The 19541-nt window shown below is 37.3% G+C and overlaps 1 protein-coding gene across 3 annotated transcripts in view; it reads right to left on the minus strand.

Moving 5' to 3' along the window:
- Nucleotides 1-19541, minus strand: part of LOC121628201 (glutamate receptor ionotropic, kainate 5-like) — a 104458-nt gene that overhangs the window by 9023 nt on the left and 75894 nt on the right. For all 3 annotated transcript variants that reach the window (XM_041967162.1, XM_041967163.1, XM_041967161.1), the window contains exons 13-17: nucleotides 18406-18515; nucleotides 17031-17204; nucleotides 6850-7015; nucleotides 6116-6341; nucleotides 322-450 (exon numbers count right to left, since the gene is read on the minus strand). In XM_041967162.1, the coding sequence (XP_041823096.1) occupies nucleotides 322-450; nucleotides 6116-6341; nucleotides 6850-7015; nucleotides 17031-17204; nucleotides 18406-18515 (805 nt within the window). The remainder of the gene's footprint in view (nucleotides 1-321; nucleotides 451-6115; nucleotides 6342-6849; nucleotides 7016-17030; nucleotides 17205-18405; nucleotides 18516-19541) is intronic.

Consider the following 19541-nt stretch of genomic DNA (forward strand, 5'->3'; position numbering starts at 1 on the left):
AGATTTTTTTTTTTATTTATTTGCTTTTATTACAAATTTTCTATTTTCTAAAATTAAGGTTCAGATGAAAGAACTTTCAAAGTAATCATACTAGTATTACCAGTATCTTAAATTTGAAGTTTATAAATGTTATTTGAGTAAAAAAAAAAATGGCCCAACTGTGTACACCCTGGGTTGGGAAGTTTTAAAAGCATTTAAATTAGTATGTTTACCTAATTTATACAAGGGTTAAATATTAGGGCAATAATCTGTTATTTGTGTGTTGTGTACAATAAGGACTATGTACTTCCAACTTGTAAAAGGAGGAGCTGAGATTCCCACCTTTGGCTCTGTGATCCTCCTCTTTGGGACATTGTCCTCCCTCCCACCAGCGTCTCTTCAGGATCTCCAGTCTGTTGCTCTCCTGCAGCTGTAAGATTCCCAAAGTGATCTCATCTCTGTACGGAGAGCCTGAGGAACAAGAGGAAGAGGAGAGTCATTTACTATATATATATATATATATATATATATATATCAGATACTGGTTTTAGGACTGAGATTTTCTGTGTAGCTGTCCAGCTGTTATTAACAGTGTCGAGCTAACATCCTGACCTGACAGACATAGGGCGTCTGGATTAAATTATATCTTATATGTTAGTTAAATGTTCAAATTTGCTTATGTTTGACTTCAGAAGGCTTTTTAATAAAAGCAACCACGATGTGGTAAACTAAATAAAAAGTAACAGTAAAAAGTACAATATAGCAGTATCAAGAAGTCCCAGTATTGCTGGGTTACAGATGGAAGGTTTTGGCTTAAAATCAGTCAAATACCATTTAATTTAGCTATAATTTTAATGTTTGTTATTACTGTTTATTCATGCTGTCTATTCAGTCAGGTGCTATTGGCGCCTGAATAGAAAAAAAAAAGACTGAAGATAATCTTAAATTGAGGAACCGTTTAAAATAATTTGGAGAAGAATGATTTGTATTGCTTTTTCTATTAGTGTCAGTGTCTTGCAAGGTCAATAAATTACAATCAAAATGATTGCTTTTTTTTTAATTATGACACAGTTAATTACCTAATAAATACCAAATTATTTAGTAGCGAATTAAATGCAGTTATTATTTCATGTTTAAATACTGACCATGCACAGTAGCTATATCTAAACAGATAAATTAAAGTATTATGGTATTGACATTTTGCTACAGAGAACACATGTTCTAATAAAATGACAGACATTAGGTTTGTGTTCATGTTTTCTGAGCAGTCGGCTGCTAAACTAAATATAGATTTTTGTGAAATGGAACACTAGTTTGATGACAGGTTGTTATGCTGAAACACTCAGCAGCCTTCGTTACTGTCCACTAAACATTATGTGCAATGGTAAAATGGAACGTTAGCAGTGAAGTAAAATGAATATTACTTGGATTAGGTCCAGAAACATTTGGGCATTTCCATGGCAAATTATATGAATGTTAAAGATTGACATGCAAAAGTGCAGCACTGCTCAAAGTATGTCTTCAAACTTCACATAAATGCACAACCACAATATTGGAAAATCAGGATTTCTTTCAGCCTGGACATTAAATTAAAGTTTGGATGTAGAGCATTAATAGAAAGAAAAATCTTTGCATTTGGGCTCCTGTAAACGAATGCCATGGTTTGCTATTTTAGACAGTCACAGTGGGATAAACCATTGTCGTGGGGGCTACTGAACATGTCAAACTGAAGTTATTTTTATTTTTGTCTAATGGAATCTAACTGATTTTTGTCATACTGGATTACAGAACAGATCCCCTTCAAAGTTTCTGGCAAGGCTCATTCTTACATCTTTACAGAAATTTAAAACACACAAAAAAAAATGGATGCAAACACACCTTAAGGATGATCACATGTCTGTACTACAGCGAACATTATCATACCAAGGACATGATATGGCTTCTCTAAATCTAATTTACTTTTCAATTGTATCTACACTGAAGTACTAAATAAATGGATTTAAAAAGTTTTAGTCTTTAAAACATTTAATAAGATACCAGTGAATTAAAATATGAACTTACAGATATAATTTTATGCAAAATGGTGAGTTTGAGTGTCTACACACTCAAAGACTGCATGGAAAATAAATAAACAAATAAATAAATAAATAAAAAGCCCTTTTAGCTGAGATCCAAATCTTCCTTCCAAAAGTCAACAGCAACAAGCTTAAAAGTAATTATTTTCTTATTTTTGGCTACATCAAGATTCCCCCTGTTCTGATGTCTCATGATGATGTTTCTCAGTTTAAGTCAAACAGTAAGAGTCTTTATTTATTTTCTTTTTCTAAAGGAACCCATTGCTCAGGAGGAGGTACTTGTGGAAGTATCGATCTCTTTATGCTAAATATAACCTGCTTTGCAGCAAGTTAGGCTACCTGCCTCAGTTGCTATGGAGTTACACACCAGTATTTGTAACGTTACCTCATTAACACACTAACACTGAGATCTGACTCATCTGTGTGGTTAACACCCTTTATCATTTTAGTATGAGGAAGGGCTGAACAGTAGGGGAACATATATTTTACACATATTTGAAGGCTGATCCAAGTGTTTTTTATAGAAACTATATATTATATTAATATGACAAGATATTGTTTTATAAATATTTTCATAGATCAAATAGAAAAATCAATACACAGAGTAAAAGTTTAATTAAGATTTAAAAACAGAAAAACATTTATGTGCATGTCTGTAGAAGTAAAAATATTTTATTTAATAAAATGTGGTACTGTTTTGTATTAATTCATGCACCAGAGAGTTAATAAGGAGCATAAAGTGTTTTTTTAATTTTTTTTTATGAGGGGCTGTATAGGACTCTTACACACCTCTGAAATCATACATATTCTACTATAATCACTTGCACATATGCATAAAATCAACTCTCATATACACACACAAGCAACCTATTGCATACATACTAGTGAAAATTCACACATACATACTAATAAAACCCCACACGCATTCATACAAGACACCATATACACATATGAATCAATGATATCAGTACTGTATGTGAGAGGTTATGTGTGTATGCATGAGTACAAAGTATTATAAATAAGAGGTTATGTATGCGTATGTGTGAGCTGACAATTAGTTTGAATGAGAACTTGTAGTATGTGTGTGAGAGAAGTAATCTTATCACAGAAGAGGCGGTGCTACAACCAGAGTGCTGATACCAATGGGTTAACATGTAAAAAAAATAAAATAAATAACATGCTAATTTCACAGATTAATCTCTGTATTAACAAATTATTTTGACAGCCCTGATAAAAATTCCAAATTTATTTGATAAATGTAGGCTTTATCTTTTATTAAATGATCTGGCAACCCCTTGAAATCATCTTGAGACCCCTATGGGGGTTAGGACCCCCAATTTGAGAACGACTGTGACAGAGATTTAGAGCTACAGCTGCATCAACCATGAGGGAATATTCATTTTCATTATGAAAGATTTAATTTTTTTGAGGCAAGCATTTTATGTATTTCATTTGTGCTATATGGGATCTTCATTTATTCTTTATTAGTAACACATTTACTAATATTTACAAGTCCTGAGAAATCTTATAAATGTTCCCTTTACTGTGACTCCAAACATATTCAATCAGATCTTGTGTTTGTTGAGGATATATTAGTTTCATTATAGCTATAAAATTTTCAAGTATAGGCCAACAAAATAAGCACAGGGCTCAAAGGATTAAAGATAGACAACAGTGCCCTTATCAACTCTCTGACACCCCTTCTTTGTCTTTACGAAAACTTTGATTTATGCCAGATTTTTCTTTTAATTTTATTTACTTTTATTTAAAGTTGAATATGTTGTTTAACACCTTTTCTAAAGTCAATTTAAAGAAAATTTAAAGTACAGTAGATTAGAACTCTACTCCAGTCAGTGGGTGTCCAGTTAATAAAAACAGTCTTGGTGTTTAATATGATTTTACACTATTTGTAATGTCATTTCAAAATCAACTCATCCCAGACTTGCAGACCTAGTGTGCACATGATTTGAACTTCTGTTCCCCAGTCTTCTACATAACTAAAGCCTTCCTTAATCCTTTCATGCAGTCCCTTTGAGCAGGCAGGATTTTGAAAAAACCAGTGGGATTATAAGCTACTGCTGATTCACTTGGATCCAGACTCAAACTCAGAGTTCCTGGCAAAGACAAGGGCTTAACTGGAGGTGACCTTCTACCCTGAGAAAAGTGGTATTTTCAAGTCTAAAATCCTATGAGTGGATTCTGCGGGACTTGGTACTCTTGTTCATGTAAATCTCTGCAATGGCTCAACTGCAGCTGATGTTTCCGTCTTGATTTATGAAACCTTAGCAACTTCGTGAAGCCCCTTGACATTCTCATAAGATCTCTGTTGTCATAGTTACACTGTTAATGGTAAATTGGTGGAGGCCAAAATTAGTTCTTTCCTTTTTATGACACTAATGCTAATTGCTCGCTGTCAGTCAGAGTTGTTAGCACAGTAGATGCATCCATCAGGGGCACATGGGTGACGGTGATGCTTTTATTTTCATCAAGTAACATGCAATTTGACTGGCAGGCCTTTCTTCTGCTGTTTCCTCTCCTTTCTCCACAGCTGTTCCTCCATTATCCATTAACTATGCTAATCTATGCACTAACACTTATCATCCGAAACAGATGAGGATATGAAGGCAGATGATATGAAGCCAGAGTCTGGCACAACAAACCAAAGTCATATTGGAATTAGAATGGATCTAATTTACCAAGAAGAGCAGCTGCACAAAGAATCTGACCCGATTAACAGCTTAAGCAGATGTGACACGAAGGTTTAGGTAACAAAGCTACAATTCATTAAAACAATATGTGACAGGGGGATAAGCTGAACATTTCCTATCAACCAGGTTTACAAACAAGGGTAGCAGCATGCTCAAAGTTATCTTCCATTGTACCAGCAGTACTAAATATGTACTTTGATTATTATTTTGATGGTCTGTATTTATCCATGTGATACCTGGCATTTCCTCATCCTGTAGGGTTAATCTGGGTTTTTATTGCTTTTGTCTTCTTCATGTTCCAGTTTTAGTTTGTTTTTCCTTTGTGTAATTGTCTCTTCTATTCTTTCTTGTAGTAGTTGTCTGCATTGTTAATTCCAGTCTGTTTTACTTGTGTTTAAAAGTAACTAAAAACTGTCTATATCCTGGGAGAAGAGGTGGAGGTGATGGAGGAATACAAGTAACAGACTGGACTGGAAGTGCAACACAGAAGCATCTACAAGAAGGGACAGAGAAGACTCTACTTCTTCAGGAGTAACATCAAGGCGGCTGGTTCTGTGCTGGGGATAACTCTGGAGTCGTTGGAGCTGATGGTCTAGAAAAGATCCTGCACAAGCTGCTGAATATAATCTAAGATTCCTCACATCCTCTACAAAACACAGTGAAGAAACAAAAAAGCATGTTCAGTATATCAAGTCCAACACAAGGCAGAATGGCCCCAGAGATCATCAGAAAGAAAAAAACCACTGCAATAGTTCAATTCCCTTTAGGATTAATAAAGTATTTTTCTTATTCATTTAATTTTGACATCATTTAATTTCATGTGAAATTATGGTTGAATATTGTGAGAATTGTGTGACTCAATATAAAAACAAATATATGTTAATAACATATGGTGCTCACCTCAAGGGTATCAAAGGGCTGCATTCCGTGTTATAGAACCTATATAAAGCTGATATCCCTATATTGGAATGCAGCCCTCATTAAAAAAACCTGCACTTGTCCTTTTTCAGGTCAAAATGTCATGGAGATGTAGATATTGTGTATGTTGATATTGTAGTAAAAACTAAATATATTGTGCAGCCCTTTTTGGGCTTGGTCATGGGAGAGTGTCTTGTAAAAACACCCACTAATTTTATGATCAGATATCAAGTATTTTTAACATGGTAGTACTTGTTTATCTTAGCATTATCCTAAACTTGTTTAGATTCTGAGATTTTATTTTGCTCAGCAACTAAAACACCATCAAGTCTTACTTAAAAGTGTATGCTGAAGAGATCTGGAATGAGTATAAATGAGTATTTCTGACTTTTGACATCCAGACTTATGGATAAATGCTTAAGCAATGCTACTCACCCAGGGGCATGCCAATGCCATATCCTTTGGTGTCAAGAAGACCTCCGATCTGCGTAAGGTTGCAGTTGAGGCTGCGGTAGTACTCGTTCATGGTGCTCTCCATCAGAAAGGCATATTTAGAGTTAATGACTCGGGCAATGCCTTCCTCTGTGCTCTTCACAAACACGCTGGGCTGCTTGGAGTTCATGTAGTTCCACATCCGCTGGTAGGTCTGATACCGTGAGTTCTGATGGGAGAATAGGACAAAAGGTGAAAGTAAGTTGGAGGTGAAGACAGTTTTCCACTGGTGCACATCATTATAAAAATGCATTGCTGTCCTGTTTACATAGCAATTACTTATGCAGAATTTATGATTGACTACCTCAGCAGTTCCCAAACTTTTTCTGCAGGACCCTCTTTTCATTGACAATAATAATGTCAAGCCCCCCCGTTCCCCCCATCCTATTACTACGTGCACCCCAACACGTTCAACAAAAATGAAGAAAATGTGCCACAAAGTAGTTTTGCTTGACAGAGAAATAGTTTACAGGTCCCAATTTCAGAAATGAGAAAATATTGAATGGGACTGTTATCAACATTTTATTGCCCTGTATGTATATTACCACTGCAAAAGACAAGAAATGTGTAAATTTTATTTTTTTCCATTGTTACTTCATCAGTTAGGACTTACTGTAGAATGATTTCTAGCCTACTTGACAGAATAATAAAAAAAAATGATCCTCTAAAAGGCTCACCATGAAGAAGGTCATGGTGGATCCTCCATGAATGGTGCCATACTGGATGTTGGTTTGGTCGGCCAGGTCATCTGGCGACTCAATGGGCACCTCCATCCTCTGGACAGTGAGAAATGCCGCTAGATTGGCTGTGTACGACGAGATGATAATGAGTGTGAACGCCCACCTGAAGAACAGGGAAAAACATTTATTGACCTTTATTTACCCTGCAGCACTCACAATAAACCCGCACTCCTTCTTTTTCCTTTCCCTTCTTTCATTAACTGTGAGCGGAAAGCAGAAGGGAGACAGATGGAGACTCCACAGGAAAGACCAGGAGTTTTAGATAAAAATCATCAACCTAAACATGAACTTGAGATGCGGCAGACACGAACAGAATGCTCCCACTGCAGAGGAAATGAAACGGCAATGATGAGCAAGGGGATTAAGGAAGGAGGCAAGTTTTAGGAGGGAAGACAGAGAGGTAGGGGAAGGAAGAGAAAAAGCAAGGCAGGTAAAATAGAAAAAAGGTAATGTGTATAACCACTAAGTAAGCACAGCAGGAGTCTGACATTTATGTGAAAGGGAATTTGAAATGAAGCATATCAGCTGCAGGTCAGAGGTACAATCGCATAAACGTTTTCCAGCAGATACAGTAACACTTTGTTTATATGATATTGTTTGTGAGAACATTAAGATGCAGCAAGATAGAAAATATTAATCTGTGACCTTTGAAGCTGTTTTCCTGTTTCCTGTTTCTATGCCAAACAAGGTTAACAATCAGCTACATTTGACAGATCGACGTGAGGGTTGTATAAATGTCCCCATCTTACAGTCAGGATGAAACCCAACGGTGTGGAATGATCTATGCAACCAAGATATTACCAGAGGGCTAATAGGAAATGGTTAAACATGCAAATAATCTCTCTGTGTACCTTAATAAAACAAGCAAGGGTAGCAATATGTTCAAAGTTATCTTCCATTGTACCAGCAGTACTAAATATGTACTTTGATTATCATTGTGATGGTCTGTATTTATCCATGTGATACCCTGCATTTCCTCGTCCACTAGGGCTAATCTGGGTTTTTATTGCTTTTGTCGTCTTCATTTTCCATTTTTAGTTTGTATTTGCCTTTGTGTTCAGTTTTCCTTTCAGGTGGAGCTACCTTTTTTATTCCCTGCAAGTGTTTCTTTCATCTGTTTATCCATCCATCCAGCCTATTCCAGCTGCCACTGATCAGTGGACTGGGCACACCTTTTACAGGTCGCCAATCCATCACTGGGCCAAAACAGAGACAAAGAACCATGCACGGTCACATTCACTCCCACATTCAATTCAGAATCCCTACAGGTGAACACCAACTCCTAGAAAAGGAGAACATGCAAACGCCACACAGAAATGCCCCAGTTGAGAATCAAATCAGGAACCTTCTTGCTTTGTGAGAACAGCACTGACCACCACTCCCAATTCATATATGTTAAAAAAAAATGTCAGCCTGAGAATTGCAATATGTAATCTAATTTGATATCACTTTCATGAACACATAAAATATTATAGGAATAGGAAATAGATACTCAAAGGTGTATTATAGCAACTGGAGTCCATTTCCCATCATCATTCACCAATCAGTAAAACCACAACTGCTGACAGGTAATCATCTACTTATAATGTAATGTAATATAATATAATGTGTTGCTGGGATAGCTTGGGTCCAGGCATTCATGACAAACACACACCTCCACAACCCCTCATGAAACATGAAAATAAAGTTCCTGATAGCAGCAGGCAACCGGACAAGCAAGACTTTTGTCATCACCAATATCACACCAGGAGCACAAGAAAAACTCAAGGAACAAGATTGTAGATCTTGGAGTTTGACAAGTTAGGGTTTCCACATTTAAAAATAAAATATAAAAGTAAAAGGGAAATGGGAAAGAAAAATGCAAAGGAGAAGTAAAATGAAAATATACCTAGGACTATGGAGCTGATGTTAAAACAAATTTGATCATTACTAAACACAATAGCAACATATAAACTGATAAAGGATGTCAAGTTCTTTGTGTGCCAATGGTTTTATGAGACACAAACTAACAGATATGCAAATAAACACTTTATTACTCCAATCCAACTGTCCAACAGCTATTTAAGTCCAAAAATCCACTGATACACAAGATGCATAACTTTTTTTTTATATATTCAATGAAAATTATTACATTTTCAGAATCTTAATCAAACCAGTTGTGTTACCTGAATACAACAACTGATTATGTTGTATGTAAATATAGTTAGTTACAGTTCAAGGTCAGTTCCTTGTGAAGTGATGCTACAGTTAAAAAATGTAACTCATTCCCAATGTACATCTTTCATGTCACCATTGATGAAATACAGAAAAGCAGCAATAATCACAATATGCACAGCGAGGATTAAGATAATTTGACAACCTGTAACTTTAAACAATAATTTCTTCTCTGCAACTTGATATTAAATGTATGCTGGAAAGCTTATCTTCCCCTTGGTTCTCACATTTTGCTCAAGAGACCAGCTGTAAAGCATCCTAAGTAAAATGGAAAAAGCTTTTGGACTGAAGCAACATGTGGAGTTAACCATGAGTGAGCTTTTACAAAATGATGTCAGACAGAAAGACAAGTTCAGCCAAAAAGAATGAAGCTGCAACAAAACTGAATTGAAGACAATCTGCAGTAAACTCGTGGGGAGAAAGAAAACCCTATAATGTACAAAGGAAACTCAAAAACATGAAAGCAACAACAGCCAGAGCAACTTATTTTATTGTGATTCTTGCTATGTGTTGCTATCTTTAACTATTTCTTAATATCTGCAATGCTTTTGTTTTACTTTGTTTTGTCCTGTACATGAATTGTGCTATACAAATAAAATGCCTTGCCTTAATCCAATTTATCAATCCAATCAATCGAGTCGAGGTTCTTCTGACTGATGCTGACAAACTGGACCATTCCCGAAAAAGCCACAAATAGATCTTAAGACATTTTTGTTCTCAAAGTCCAAGTGCAGTTATGACCTGCCAAATGCACCTTTTCATTATTAACATCCTTTGTGAAAAATGTAAAAGTATACTTGAGCTTTAACAGTACAGATTCGAACATGTCAGCCAACAAGCCAGGCCAGACAGACAGACATCAGTATGTTGAAGCTTGTCCCACAGTCATTATGATCTTTTATGAGGCTAAGTGCCAGATGAGGTCGAGAGCTGTCAGAGAAAACATGTTGACAGCCCCTTCAGTCCCACCAGTATTGTGCTGCCATCCGTCTGGCTGCAGCTACTGGGACTAGTGGAGGGAAGGCTTCAAAGTCAGTGGTACTCAGTCCAGAAATAATAATTACAAGCAAAAGCCTAAGATTTAAAATCCACAAACGTGAAAATACATAATTAAAAAAGAGCCTCTTTGACTTACATAATAAATTATCTTATTAATGGATTTGTAAACTGTAATTATAATTCTCAGACATACTAATCTGCAGAGGTGTGGACTCGAGTCACATGACTTGGACTCGAGTCAGACTCGAGTCATGAATTTGATGACTTTAGACTCGACTTGACAAAATGTAAAGATACTTGCAACTCAACTTGGACTTTAACATCAATGACTTGTGACTTCACTTGGACTTGAGCCTTTTGACTCGACAAGACTTGCTACTTTCCCCAAAACCCAAAGATTATAAAGGATGTTATTAAGGAACGCTCTGTTTCTTTCTTTGTATGTGTTGGTCTGTGTGTGTGTATGCTGTTGGCACAACATCCAATCAAATCAACGTTGTTTTGATCCGACAGCATCCATCCAATCAAATTGCAGGACAACCAATGAAGAGGAACTGTCAAACAACGAACCAGGTGGAAAAAAATGATACCAAAGATAGTTTCATTTGGGTATAAAAACTACGAGGTGGTCAATAAAAAACGAATTGCAGTATGCAAAACATGCAGCTCGAAGATTACAGATGGAGACGGAACAACTTCGAACTTCGTTCGACATCTGAAGTTGCACAAAGAAAGGTAAGTTCTGTATGAAGGCTTACTAAGTAGCTAATTTTTCTTTGCTGTGTAGTTAAATCAGTAAGGCTGTAAACTCAATGTTACACTGCAAACACGGTAATTTGTTTCGTTTACTGCGAGTTCACTCCCTTATTTATACCTTTATTAAGTATTTTTTAAGCAGGTCTGTATGAGGTACTTATAACATTAATCAAGGTATCACACAGTAGACGGCGGTTAGCAGCAACGCATATTTTAGCCAGCTACAAAGAGGCAAACCCAATAAAATATGTGTACCGATTTAACTTGCTGTCAGACGGACTTTTCCGATAGGAAAACAAAGTTATACTGCTAGTTGTTCTTACTCTCCAGCAGTCCATTGACAAAAAACAAGTTAGCTTGCAGCACACGTGTTGCTGGTCTACGTGCTGCAAGGTAACACATTACAGTACAAAATACATATTATCACATAATGTTAAGATTGATATTAATAATATGAGTAATTAAGAGTAGTTTCAATACAGTTCATTTGTGGCTATAAGGGATGTTCTGACATCTGTTTAATATGCTTACCTCTTATAGATTTGAAGAATACCAGATGAACAAAAGCATCTCAAATGAACCACAACAGCCTTCAATCTCGCAATTCCTGGACAAACATGTAGGGCATTACAGCATGAGCCATCCACAGCAGAAAGCTATCACCAATGCAATACTGTCCGACTTAATTATTGATTGCAAATTGCCCCTGTCTATTGTGGAAAACCAGAGTTTTCGGCACTTTCTGACAGTACTTGAGAGCAAGTACAATCCAGTGTGTCGCAGAACACTGACATCAAAAACAGAGAAACTCGCTGAAGAGAGACGTTCAAAATTAAAAACTCAATTGAGCAACACTGACCATGTTTCAGTCACTGTGGACATTTGGTCTGACCGAAAGATGAGGGGATTCCTTGGTGTCACTTTGTACTGGATAGAAAAAGAGGCAGAGAGGATACAGCTAAAGTCCAATCTCTTGGCCTGTGAACGCTTCAAAGGCTCACACACGGCTGAAAGAATCTGTGACCAATTTGAGGCAATATGTGATGAGTACAACATTAAAGATAAACTGGACTACGTTATTACTGACAATGCTGCCAACATGCGAAAAGCATTCACTGTGTGCTTCCCCAGTGAGCAAGAGGATGACGATGATGGAGCTCATCTTGATGATCCTGAGCTCTGGTGTGACTTAACTCTGGAGGATCAGCTAACAGTAGATGCTGCTCTGGCAAAGAAACAACGCTTGCAGTGTTTCGCACACACTCTTCAGCTGGTGGTGGGAGATGGTTTGAAAGAAACAAAAATGGTGTCTCCTTCTCTCTCAAAGTTATCAAAACTCAGCTCACTGCTGCACACAAGCACAGCATTCAAAGATGTATTTGATGCTGAATTTGGGGAACAGAAAGGCATCTCTGCTGCAGTCAACACAAGATGGAACTCAACACTGAGGCAAGTGAAGGCAGTTCTCCAGTGCAATCATCTAAAGCTTGTTGCTGTTCTAGAAAAGGCTAGGCACAGGGAGTTGTCATTCACAGCACGGGAGTGGAATCTGTTGAAGGAGTTGGTTGACATCTTGAAGCCATTTGGAGAAGCGACTGATTTGACACAGGGGGAGAAGGTCATCACAATCAGTGCTGTTGTTCCATCCGTCTTGTCCCTCAACCACCACCTTGAGAAGCTGAGGCCTCAAGTCTGTTTGCTGAGTGGCCTGGTCAGAAGTCTACAGGCATCCCTGAACAAAAGGTTTCTTGGAATCTTTATCAACTTGAAAATGGCCAGGTCACAAGATGGGATCACTGCCCCTTTTTCAGATCCAGTCTACCTCAAAGCAGCTGCCTTGGATCCAGCCTTTTCTCTGTTGTGGGTGGAGCCCCATGTGCTGGTCGATCGTGACGTCAAGGCAGAGGTGGCACAACAAGTTAAAGGTAAATGAGTCTAATGTAACTTTTCCCCTCATAATCTGATCTAATTGACACAAATGGTAAAATGACTCTATTGTTTTTACATGTTTTGCTAGAATTAATCTTGCAAGATGCTGCAGAGACTGAGCAACCTGCGCCTCTTGTTGATGAAGAGCAAGAGGACCTTAGAGAAGGAGAGCGGCTGTTTGCAGCATACCGTAAGAGGCAGAAGAAGGGTGTTGGGACCACTCCAGCACTACAGCTAAGTCACTATCTTGACATAGCCGAAGGACAAAACGCCCTTTTGTTCTGGGCATGGAACATGAAGACTCTTCCTTCACTGTTCCTACTGGCCGTCAGAGTCTTGGCAGTGCCTGCCTCCAGTGCTCCAGTGGAGCGAGTTTTCAGCCATGGTGGCATCATACTACGCCCCCATCTTGCACAAATGACTGACAGACTTTTGGCCAATTTGGTCTTTTGCAAATGCAATGCAGCATAGGCCCCTGACATATAAAAAGCACAAGCCAGTTCATTGTTGTGTTCATGTATTTGTTATGTTTCTCACATGTACACACACACAGACAGACAATATGAGATGAGATAAATGAAATGAGATAAATACAGGACAGGACAGAAACTGTTAGCACTTTTGTACAAATAGTTAGAGTTGCACCTGTTTTTATCAAATGTGTTCTGTAAGGGAGGGGTTTAAAATGAAGAATATTCTTGCAAAATATCAGTGAAATGTTAAAATGATTGATTAATAGTTCAATTAGGAAGTGCATTGTCAGCACTATTTTTTCTGCAATTCTAATTGCACTTGTTTTAATAAATAAATACAGATTTTAAAAGCATACATGATCTGTGTAAATATATTATTGCTGTGTGGTTAAAAGGACTCGAAAGGACTCGAAACTCAAAGTGTAGGACTTTGGACTTGGCTTGAGACTTGTCAGTCTTGACTTTAGACTTGACTCGGGACTTGCCTGTCTTGACTCGGGACTTGACTCGGGACTTGAGGGCCAAGACTTGAGACTTACTTGGGACTTGCAAAAAAATGACTTGGTCCCACCTCTGCTAATCGCCTGGATTGACTACATAAATCTTTTTGACTCAATGCAGCATGCATGGATATGGGAACGCTTGGAACTCAGCCACACATCAGCAGGATACTAAGAGTCTTCATCAAGAACTGAATGGGATGTTTTAGGTTTCAATAATCTTTTGTTAAAACACATAAAATAAAAGAGTACTTTTTTAACTACACTTTAGTAGAAAGTTACAAAACCAAGTACATTAAAAACATGTTTGTTAAACGATGATGTTAAAATTCTGTAATATTTGATATTTGTGGATTTTTAAGGGGTTCATGAAGTGTGTACCAGCTGAAAAACAGCTGAAAAACAGCACAGCCATTTTTTTTTTTTAACATTATCATCTGGTCGGTGTTAACGTTCACTTAAGTGTGCTATGATATGCAAACAAAGTATTTTCAAAAGTTTAAGTGATTCAACGCCCTATGTTTTTCCTATGGGAAATTCTTGTTGGCTAGGTAGGCTGTCCCATTTCTCGAATGTTAAGTGGACTCCGAAGTGTATAGCTATATTGTATAGACTACATAGGACACTCCATAGCCTATGCAATCTGCACACTTTGGAGTGTGCAGACCCTGAATTGGGACACAGCTTCAGTATCTGCTAAGGAGATGTCCTCTCTGCATAGGCCTGAACCCCCTCAGTGAGGATGTCACAAAGAGTGGATAAAGATACCAGTTCTGTAGTGGAGAAACTGTCAGCCACCTCTTTTTCATGGACAGCATTAAACTGTGTGTCAAGACTGAGTGAGACATTGATTCACTGACCCATTTTATCAGGCTATACAGCAAGGACATTAGAAAGTCATTTGGATTGGATAAATGCAGCTAAATGGTATCAAAGAGAAGCAGGATGATCACAATTAAAGGGGGGAAACTATTGGAAGGCAGCAGAGCAGATGTTCAGGACAGCTATAAATACCTTGGTATACCACAGGCTACAACCATGAAGGGGCCACAAGAAAGTCAGCCACAACCACCTGCATAGAGTAAGGTAAGTCCTGAAGACCAGGTTAATGTAAAGAACAAAGTCCAGGCCAGCAACACGTTTGTCCTGCCAGTCATCAAACACTGATAATGGCTGTTTAACTACCAAGTTATTTTACTTTACATTTTTCTGTGTTGATTGAGAGATCTCGAGCAGCAGAAAAATGACATATTATTAGATGGAGTATGTCCTGAAGCTGTCATTGATTCGGAGCAGGATATTGTTGTTCAAGACTTAAGACATATTTAAAGCATCATAAAGCCTACATAAACTACATGGTGTTCAGGGATGAATAGTCTCTTGTTGCTATTGTATTATTTTTTTTCAGCTACAGTAACATTAATTGTCAGTAATGTAGAGGCCTAGTTTTGAATGACATGGTCTCTATCACACGTGGAATCACATGGCAATTTATGAGACGAAAAGAGCTGTAGGGCATACTGACCAGCACTGCTTTCAGCACCACAGTCTGGTGCTGCTCAGTTGGGACTACTGATTCAACTAAGACTTACATTTCTATGCAAATTTTATTTAACTTTTATTTACTTTATAAAACTTCAGGAAGTTATTTATTTAATTAGATGTTTTAGTTTATAAGACATGCTGCTAACCCTGTGAACTTCAGTATCTGTCCTGGAAAAAGAAAAAAAAACATATTGGTCTACTTCTAACCAAAAGTGGTGGAAAATAGCCAAGACTCGGCTAAACTGGTAAGACTCGGCTAAACTGGTAGCAAACCAACCAGACATTGTTTTGGTTTATAAGATACAAAAAAAAAAAAAAAAAAAAAAAAGTTTGTGATACTGAACAAAAGCAACACTAAGGAAAATGATCATGAGATGCTACTATGGGCTGAAGGAGGAAGCTGAAAAGATGTGACGAGTGAAGGCACCAGTGCACAAGTGTAAATCAGAGTACTCAGATCCATGACATCCAGACTTCAACAGATCAGAGTTAAAACATTAGAGATCTCTGACAAAAGACCACAGTCCTAGGAACAGCAAGGATACCCAAACTTCAAAGAAGGGGAACTGCAATGACAACTAAGATATGTCAATATGTCCTTATTTCTCTGTGTTGTACTTCATAGGTCATATTTATTTGCTTAATATAAAAAGTAGAAAAGAACTATAAAACACAGCGTAGTACAGTAAAGTACTTTCTAACCTACAGTAAGTTTTCAGTAAGTCTTAACAGTCATCAGATAAGCCTCAGAGGTCCTGGGATCATTTTCCTTCCTCCAATTTCAGCTATTCTTGTGAAACATTTGCAATGTTTAATGCATTACTTTCTCTTTAATCACATTTAACTTCTCTCTTTTACTTATAATATCAAATAAAGACAAAAAAAATCCTAAAAAAGATATAAAAAAATAAATGTAGAGAAGTCTTCCAGTATATGTAAATTATAATGAGAGATTTGCCATTTATTGAGTTTTAATGGCCAATTTTCAATAGAAAATTGAATTGTTCACCTGTAATTAAATTGCTCTGTGGCAAATTTTCTTACAATTTCATTAAATAACTATTAAAAATGGTAGATTGTACAAGAAACCCCAAAAGTTCTCTTTTAAGAACAAAGAAAAGGTGACATTTAAATTTAATGGTTAGAGTTAAATTCTTAGAAAGCACAGAAATTAAGCAAAAATTGAGGGACAGGCCCCATTTTGAGGCGGCGGGAGGATAGAAGGGCAGAGCAGTGGAAATAAAAAGCTGAAGTGAATCTGACATCTTTTTCACATGAGAGTCCCGACCATCTGTTCACCTTTATCTAATGTTCCTCATGTTCCTGAGAAGTGAAGAGGAAGTAACTACACAGAAAAATTCCATATTACACACATACATAGAATAAAACTTTACTTTTGCAGTTCTAAAACATTAATCCCTCTGATCTGTTCACCTTGACCTCTTTCTGATGGCAACTCAGGACTTCATCTTTAGTTCCTGTCACTAGGAGGAGCTGTTGCAAACATTTTTGGGGGGTCTTCAGATTATTGACAGTCTCACAACAGAATATGAAATGGTGGTAAGTCTTTAACTGGGTCTGTTATCCTTACAGTTTACAGTTTCAAGTTAAAAATAGCACCTTGGGTTCAAGTCAATTTTATGGATAAAATATGAAACATGAACTGTTGTCTAAGACACAGAAGAACATCCATGGTACAAACCAGACTCCGCTGACACAGCGGGTGGACAGCGCTCGAGGCATGATCTCTGAGCCTTGCTGCATGAAGCCGCCCACGGGGAACCACAAACTATTACCCAGTGTGTACTGGTTTTCCAGGATGTCCCGCCGCTCCCGCAAACATGGGTGAGGGTTATACCACTCGTAAGGGCTGAGCCTGTGGAGAAGGAAGGGAAATTACAACTAAATTATTCATGATAAGCTTTAAATGAAGAAAAATGAGAACAAGTTGTCTTGTTTTCCACAAAAAGAATGTATTGCTTTGTTACCTCTGCCAGGGTGGAGTTCTATTCGCAACATAACTCAAAAAATTATGTATGGCTTTTGATTAAATTTTCAGGAAATATCAGAAATGGGATAAAGAAACAAGTGACTACATTCTACAGTTGATTGGAATCACCATCTGGATCCAGAATTTGTTTAAAGGATTCTTTACTATTTGGAGATAGAGATAATTTGGCTATTACAGCTGCTAACAGATAATGCTCAGAATCATATGCAATTAAAAATTAAAAAATAAATTAGGATGACATCATGGTAGATTTTATAATCCAACATTGTTTGACCTGGATCATGTTGATATTCTGGATGTGGTGATCCTGAAGGTTCAAAATATAAGGGTTATTACATTCCAATCCTATGACTTGGCGAAGGTCTGTGCTTTCTGAGTGCTTCTAGTTGATTATACTATTATTGAGCTGTGTAACTTGAGTGCTGCATCTAGTCAGCTTGTAAGTTTATTTTCCAAATTTTATTTGGTTTGGTACAAATAATATTTGCTTGCAATTGAAAAAGATCAAAAAGATGGTGGCCAAAGTTCTGCCTAATACACAGTAAAAACAAACAAACAAAATAACCATGTTTAGTTGTTTTTTGGAGTATAAAACTGCCCAATAGTGTTTTTAGTGTTTGTATAAACCGCACAATTTTAGGCTGAAAGAGAGAGGAAAAAGGAACAAAATGTACCGGAAAAACCTGAAAGAAGATTTGCTGTTATTTTTAGTCACGATCATCAAGTTTGGCTGACTTGATTCATGATCCTAAATCAAGGCGAAATCTTAATTCCCCCATTAGCCTGATATCCCTCCATTTGACAGGATGAAATATCTGTTTTCTTTCTCAGGTCATTGAGTGGTCTTTCTGTCCTTCAGTCCAGGCATTGGGGCACTTTTGGATGGCAAGGACCATCACTTTTTAAACCCAAAAACAAAACCTGAAAACTGTAGGGATAGAACTAATATTGGGCCCAAATGTGAGGTAGCCTTATGAAATCTATCCCAAAGTGAGAACCAGACAAAATCCATAAAAATAGCTTACTACAATAGTTTTAAATAAAAACTGTAAGGCAGGTGTCTTACCTGGCAGCGAGAAAGAGGACGCAGCTGACGGCGAGGTAAGCCAATAGCATGAAGAGCCAGACGGCCGGAGAGAACGGGTCCAGAAAGGAGAAATAACCTGGTTTACGACCCTGAAAGAGACACACAGAAACACACTGTTGTTCTTACCAGAAGCTTAATTTATGTTTAAAACACAGCAGCTGAGAACATGGTTTTCTTCTAAATTCCCTTTAGGCAGCTTTAGTTAACACACTGTGCGTGTGAAGATGAGTTTGTGAGGCAAATCTGCACACTTGCACATGTCTACAGCAGCCAGCAGCAATGTGATTCTGTACCGAAGCACATATGCAGCAAGGTGAGAATTTAAAATACTGCAGGGAAGAAAAAAACAGCTCTTTTGACTTTGTTACTGTATGTTTCTTTAGTATATTTGGTTTCAGCACGTAGTGATGATTTACTCAGACTGTTCAGAATGTTAGCTTTAAGTTTATATTTCTGTCTAACAAACAATCATAAAAAAAGCTAACAAATGAAATGCAGTAGTAACCACAGCAACATTTCTGTCCACGTTGTACTGCATAAGCATTGTAACTGATCACTGGTTTTGCATGTCTTTCATACTTTAAATGGTTTTACTCAGTTCACTTGTTCACATTTTGGACAAGTTCAAGAGGAAAATCACTGACTTGAACAGAGGTGGAAGTTCTAATGCTTCCAATCTGGTGGCACTGAATTGCAATAATGACCATCTGTCTGTCACAGCAGACAGAAAACTATAAAATCTCCAGGTTTGCGCGCGTGTACACACACACACACCAACAAACCTCTTTCTCAGACTGACAGCTGTGAATTTTTAGAAAATTACACTCTTGGAGGTAAAAAGGGCCACATAAATGAACAAGAAGAACAAAAAACCAAGATAAACCTGAAAATGACGGTTTGCAGCTTTTCAACAGCTTGTTTCCTGTTAAAACGATTCACATTTACCCAAATCATTATTTCCTTCCCTGCTATCTATAATACCTGCATCCTCCCTTGGCTACTGCAAAAGCCTTTGAGATGCAAAAAAGATCCGGCATCATTAATGCCAAACTATATACATAGATTTTCTGTCCCTGTCTTTTTAAAGGAAAAGCTTAGTTATTTCAGTAAAAACT

Source organism: Melanotaenia boesemani, chromosome 17 (genome assembly GCF_017639745.1).
Source record: "Melanotaenia boesemani isolate fMelBoe1 chromosome 17, fMelBoe1.pri, whole genome shotgun sequence".
Lineage (NCBI taxonomy): Eukaryota > Metazoa > Chordata > Actinopteri > Atheriniformes > Melanotaeniidae > Melanotaenia > Melanotaenia boesemani.